Consider the following 6,597-nt stretch of genomic DNA (forward strand, 5'->3'; position numbering starts at 1 on the left):
TTGTCATTGTTGGAGAAGACATTGGGCCTTTCTTACCGAGCTGGGCAGAATTATCTCTCCTCCATCTTGTTCCTTTTTCTGGAAGACAATTTTTATGGTCCCTGATCTGACACATGGATTCATAAGGTGGAAGAAGAGAAAGATGAAAATCAAGCCAAAGGGAAGCTTGAAAACCCTAGCTTCTTTGAGGAGAACGCACACCCTAAGCTCGTCGAGGAGAACTCAAAACCTTGTTTAGCCTAAATCAATGTTTGCCTTTCTCATTACTCTTACCCCTTAAATAGAGTTCACCCTTACAATGCTTAAGATAAAATATTACAAAAACACCCCTATAAATAAAGTATTCCAAAAATGTCCCTGTGCCTATTAATTCTTTAACTGAAATAAAATAAAATAAATTAAAGAAAAACTATTAAAAGAATAATATTATTGTCTGCATAACATTACACCCCCTGGAAGAAAGAGCTTTTCCTCAAGCTCGAAGGTAGGGTCTGCTTGCTCGTGTAGACATCTCCACCTGATTACAAGTATCAACCGCAGTATCTGTGTCAGCCCTCTAGACTACAATTGGAGCATCCAACTAGAGATTTTTTTTTGACACTGTGTCATCATTACTTGCGGTAGCACACCCCAAGACGGTGAAGTACCATGAACTGGAATGTAGGAATGACTTCCTCAGATAGTGCTTTCACTGCAGCCAAAATTGCAATTGGTTGATCTATGCCCATTATAGAAGGGTCCAGATCAACAACAGTAAAATTGCGGAATACACCAAGAAATGGTAATGCCGTCAACGCTGCAATTGAATTTCTCATAAAAAGGATTGCACCTGCACCATCACCTACTTGGCTCAAGTTACCAGCAGTGATCGTGCCATCCTTCTTGACAACCATCATCTGTGCAGCCCGGTCGGACACAAATGCATTTTGAAAACAGCCATCATCCACAAAAAGCCCAACATTTTTGTCCCCCTGATTTTTAGTGTCATTGATCTTTGTCGCCACTGATGTAATTGCTGCAGCAGCCTGGTTATGGGAGAGAACAGCCAAAGAGTTATTTAGATGTCCAGCATGAATGATGCCTATTTTATTCAGCACTGCCACTGCATCAATGTTTGCGTGGTCGTTGGGCAGTATTGTGTTCTGCACTGCCATCGCAGCACTGTGTCCTTGGTAGTCTGGCAGCATGGTGTCCTTCACACAACAACACTATTTTTGGTGGAAGTTTTCATGAGCCTCTCCCGAATATAAAACATCATGGACTTCATAAAGCATTGCTGGTTCTACTCTTACTACTATGAGCACTGTTTTCAGCAGTGGTTGCATAATTTCTCTCTCTGCAATGATGTTGGTATTGCGAAGGTCCACAATATGAGTAGCATAAGTTTGGAGGGATTCATTTCCAGGCTTTATGGATAGGGCAAACTTTGCATTACGCATTGTGTATTCATGTCCACAATATACACTTGTGTCATCCGTAAGGCCATAAGGCCATAAGCTTTTTGAGCGATGATAGCATCTCTTCAGGACTTCCTTCAAAAAGCTTGCTACATGTTAAGCTGAACATGTATCCCCAATAAAAATTGCTTCTGAAGCAGGAAAATAGTAGCTAATGTGGCCTCTTGTATGCCTAGAAATTTCTATTACAATCACGTCATTATTGGCAAACATCCACCTTTCTCCATCATATCGTGTTATCTCAATGCTAGGAATTCTATCTTTATCCTTGCTTGAGCCAACTACCTTTGCACCATACCTTGTTTTTAGTTCAATATTCCCCCCTGTGTGATTATAATGATGATGAGTATTGAGAATATACATCAGCGGGTGCCACGAGTAAAGATTAACAAGATGACCAAACCTGTCACCTCCATTTCCATTATCTAGAGGGTTGCCACCATAAAGTCTACTAGGAATGGCATTTCCAAGTGAGAAGTGCATAATATCCACTTCATGGCCTCGACAAGGTTTGTTTGAGCATATACTTGGTGATTCTTTGCATCCCCCCACATTATGGTATGTTGCAGATTCTCCCACGGGAAACATGAGAGCAACAAATGGATTACTTAGAATCGAAGCATAAGCACTAGATTCAGCACCACTGGAATCATACTTCCCTTTTTCCAGCACTCTGTGTTAGTGCCTTGATTGCATGCAAATAGCCATCTGCATCCTAAAGAAGCACCTCGGCTGGTCTGGTTAGCCGCAGAACCTTGTTCGCTTGGCTGGCTGGCAGCAGTGTATGCTGGACTGCCACAACAGCCTTGTTTGCTTGGCTGGCTGGCAGCACTAGTTTCAGAAGTGCCACTGGTGGTAGCACTATGTTATGGACTCTATAGCATCACGAGTTACCAACAGGCATAGGAATTAATGAATGTGTTTTTCAATTTCCATGTAATTGTTTATTGGTTTGGTTTTGTCTTTGGTTTGGGTTGGTTTAGCATTTATTGGTTTGAACCATTGACCCAAGAGGTCTTTAGGGTTTTGGATGTCCTCCACCCTATTTAAGGGGATGGCTAGGGTAATGAAGATTATCAATTGAGTTCACTTTAGTTAACGTAATTTAGATAAACAGGTCAAGAGCTCCTTCAAGCTCTCTTCCGTTTTTCCCCCAATTCTCCTTTCTGAAATTCAATTCCCTTCAACCCCTCATTCCATCTCAACGTCAGGCAAGGTAATGGAAGGAAGAGAAGAGAGGAGGGTGACAAGATCCATGGCTTGTGAGGATCCTAACAACGTGGTATCAGACAGGTCCACCCTCGGTGATTCCTCTTCTCTAGAGGACATACGTCAAGTCCTTTCAGAACTTCAACAACGATCCACTCTTCAAGGTACTGAAATTTCTCACATCAATACTACCTTACAAACTCTGGAATCATCTCTACAATCCATCCTCCGACAACTTGCTGCACTTCAAGCACCAACGCCACCACCAGCAACCAATTTTCAACCACAACCAGTTCCCCACCAACAATTCACGCCACCACCACATCCACCCCTGCGCCAACCAATGGGTTCAATGACCACTCACGCACAAGCACCATCAACGGTTCCCAGGTACTTTAAACTTAACTTTCCTACATATGATGGCTCTAAAGATCCTTTACTGTGGTTCACGAAATGTGAACAATTCTTTTATCATCAACAAACGATGGAAATGGACAAGGTTACTTTGGCCGCCTACCACATGCTCGATGAAGCGCTCATGTGATTCCATCACTACCGAAATGTCCATTCCATTCAGGATTGGCTGCACTTTAAACATGTTTGCCAGTTGAGGTTCGGACCTCCAACTAGCAGCAACCCAGTGGGGGAATTGGTCAACTACAAACAGACCAGCACCTTAGAAGTTTACCAAAAAACGTTCCAAGAAAGGTTGGCCAGAGCTAGTGAATTTGTTCCTCCTCACCTACATGTTCAGATTTTTAATGCTGGATTGACAGAGGCAGTCAGATTGGAAGTGGAATTACTGGGTCCGACAAATTTGGACTCAACAATGAATTATGCCAGGGTTGTGGAGCACAAACAGAGAGTTCTAAAAGAGTCTTTACAAAGAAAACCATTTTGGCAAAACAGAATACAGGGTACTGCATCTGGTCCACGTTTTGGGTCCTCTGCCCCTAACCGAGCAGATCAGGCTACTAGTGTGCCTCCACACTCTATGCCACGTAAATTTTTGACTAAACAGGAAATGGACGCTCAAAAGGCAAAGGGCCTATGTTTTAATTGTGACGAACAATTCTTGCCCGGACATACCTGTAAACGTTTATTCAGTATTGAATTGTTGGAAGAAGATTCAGAAGAGCTTCTTGAAAATGAAATTGTTGAAGAGGTACAACAGGAAGCAGAGCTCTCCCTCCATGCCATGCATGGCCTGCGTAGTTCTAATACCATGCAGGTAAAGGCCAGGTTACATGATCTCATGCTACTTGCTTTAGTTGATTCGGGCAGCACACATAATTTTATCAGTGAACCAGCCGCGCAACAATTGGGATTGGAAATTCAACAACAAAGGGGACTCTCAGTTTCAGTGGCCAATGGGGCCAAAATTGCTAGCGTGGGGTTATGTGCTAACACCCCTTTCACCATTGAGGGGCATTCCTTTCAGGCAGATTTACTAGTCATTCCATTGGCTGGATTTGATTTGGTGCTCGGGGTCAAATGGCTCCAGTTATTAGGACCGATATTATGGGACTTTCAAGCTCGGACTATGACATTTTCAGCACCACAGGGCCAGATTACATTACAAGGCATTGTGGCACAGGTCCCTAACGCACTTCACACTTTGCATATTCAACACATGGGTGATGATCAGTTAGCTCCTTTACTTACAACATTTGCGGATTTATTTAATGACCCTACAGGTCTACCACCAGTGCGTCATTGCGATCACCACATTCGTTTAAAGTTGGGAATTGATCCAGTAGTGGTGCGGCCTTATCTTTACCCGCATATCCAGAAAGATGAAATAGAACGACAATGCATGCATATGCTCGCTCAGGGTGTGATCCAGCCCAGTCGATCTCCTTTCTCCTCACCAGTGTTACTTGTAAGCAAAAAAGATAAATCTTGGAGATTTTGTGTCGACTATAGGCAACTCAACTTGCACACAATTAAGGACAAGTTCCCCATTCCAGTCGTGGATGAGTTGCTGGATGAGTTACATGGTGCTACAATTTTTACCAAATTAGATTTGAAATCGGGCTATCATCAAATACGAGTTCACCAGGCGGATGTGGAGAAGACTGCCTTCCGCACACATCACGGTCATTTCGAGTTCCTCGTCATGCCCTTCGGTCTCTCCAATGCACCATCCACCTTTTCAGGCCCTCATGAATGAGGTCTTTTCATCACTTCTGCGCCACTATGTGTTAGTCTTTTTTTATGACATTCTGGTCTACAACAAAAATTGGGAAGAACATCTCCACCACCTCCACCAGGTATTTACCATTCTACGCTCTCATCATTTGGTTTTGAATAAATCGAAATGTTCTATGGGTACATCTGAGGTGGCATATTTGGGCCACGTCATATCAGCTGTGGGCGTGAAAGTTGACCAGAGCAAGATACAGGCAGTTACAGATTGGCCGGTTCCCACCTCCACTACAGCATTAAAGGGATTTTTGGGCTTAGCGGGATATTATAGAAAATTTATCCAATCTTATGGCCAGATAGCAGCAGCACTCAACAACCTGCTCAAAAAAAATGCCTTCCACTGGTCTTCTTCAGCAGAACAGGCCTTTAACCTGTTAAAGGAGGCCTTAGCCTCAGCGCCAGTCCTACAATTACCAGATTTTGAGGCAGAATTTGTGGTGGAATGTGATGCCTCCGGAGGAGGTATAGGGGCAGTATTACAACAATTGGGACACCCCATTGCTTATTTCAGCCGTCAGTTGGGACAACACCACCATAAGTTAGCTGCATATGAGAGGGAATTGATTGGGTTAGCCAAGGCTGTCCAACATTGGCGACCTTATCTTTGGGGAAGACCATTTCTCATTCGTACAGATCATTGCAGCCTCAAGTATCTTAACACACTAGTTGTTGTAGTGTCACAGTACCAGCACTGATATGCTATTCAGATGCCACCCAGAATTTAATAGTTTGCCCATCAAAAGCCATAAAAATCATTCCCCACATCATAACATTCATAATATGGCCAAGAGAACCATCATCATTGAGAGTCTCTCTATCTGCCAACAACTTCTCAAAATCAATGGTATTAAGACAATTTTTTCCAAAGACAACCCCTCTACCACCAATGATTGCAATTGAGATGAGATCAATGGCTGGTAAACCATTAAATACCCCACGAGCAACATCAATTACAGCATGTTTCTGCAATACATTCAACATTGTATGGTCCACAATGTACTTCCCACAAGCTTCTTTGTAAAGATCAATCCTTTCACCAAATCTCTCACGGTGAATACGTGTTGAATAGACTACATCACATTTAGCCACCACTTCCCTCAGATTTGTGCTTTCTTCCCACTCTATCCCCCTAGATGTTAGGTATTCCCTGATATCAACCTTCATCTTCACTACATCAGGAGCCACAAAGTAGAATTTCGCAACACGGTACTTCCAAAGTAGATAAGTGTTGGAAGATAAGCCCAAGCCCACACGACCAAGGAAGGCTCACATATCTAAGATTATTATAAGATGGGCCACACGACAAATGAAGTCCCACAAGATGGGCCCAAGCCCATAGGAAGTAGGACCCACAATGATTACCATGAGCTGACATCCTTATCACATCAGTTGAAAGATCAAGAAGGACTCACAAAAGTATATTATCTTATGGTCACTTTAAAGAAGAGTTTTAGTTTTAGTTATGTTTGTCTTTTATCTATATTGAGTTATTTAATTATGTTAGGACTTATCTTTAAGTGTTAGAGTTTGGGTGTAATTGGGACAATGGTAGTTTTATTGTAATTGGACTCTACTACCTTCCTCTATTATAAATAGAGGTTCATGTACTCTGATTACAACAAGTTATTGAAATCAATGAAGTATTTCCCTTTTCCATAAATTCAACATGGTATCAGAGCAGGTTCTGTGAGTTGACTTGGTTAACTCACGGAGGTAATGTGAT

The 6,597-nt window shown here is 42.5% G+C and overlaps 2 protein-coding genes and 1 pseudogene across 2 annotated transcripts; all 3 read right to left on the reverse strand.

Annotated features, from left to right (window-relative positions):
* Positions 1–611: 611 nt before the first annotated feature.
* LOC137947652 (3-ketoacyl-CoA thiolase 1, peroxisomal-like) lies at positions 612–1,154 on the reverse strand. Its single transcript, XM_068793443.1, has one exon. The coding sequence runs from the start codon at positions 1,152–1,154 to the stop codon at positions 612–614; it is 543 nt and encodes a 180-aa protein (XP_068649544.1).
* A 155-nt stretch (positions 1,155–1,309) lies between these two features.
* LOC137947653 (probable hydroxyacylglutathione hydrolase 2, chloroplastic) lies at positions 1,310–1,940 on the reverse strand (annotated as a pseudogene).
* Positions 1,941–5,573: 3,633 nt separating this feature from the next.
* Positions 5,574–6,038, reverse strand: LOC137947654 (aspartate carbamoyltransferase, chloroplastic-like). Its single transcript, XM_068793444.1, has one exon. It carries the CDS (start codon positions 6,036–6,038, stop codon positions 5,574–5,576), a length of 465 nt encoding a protein of 154 aa, XP_068649545.1.
* Between the last annotated feature and the right edge of the window lie 559 nt (positions 6,039–6,597).

The sequence above is a fragment of the Aristolochia californica genome, unplaced genomic scaffold (genome assembly GCF_029961685.1).
Source record: "Aristolochia californica isolate CCGP_79_NKW_82.1479 unplaced genomic scaffold, dmAriCali1.0.hap1 SCAF_13, whole genome shotgun sequence".
Classification (NCBI taxonomy): domain Eukaryota; kingdom Viridiplantae; phylum Streptophyta; class Magnoliopsida; order Piperales; family Aristolochiaceae; genus Aristolochia; species Aristolochia californica.

Coding starts and splice junctions, on each gene's coding strand:
- LOC137947652 (XM_068793443.1), bottom strand. CDS start 1,154: ATGGCAGTGCAGAACACAATACTGCCCAACGACCACGCAAACATTGAT.
- LOC137947654 (XM_068793444.1), bottom strand. CDS start 6,038: ATGAAGGTTGATATCAGGGAATACCTAACATCTAGGGGGATAGAGTGG.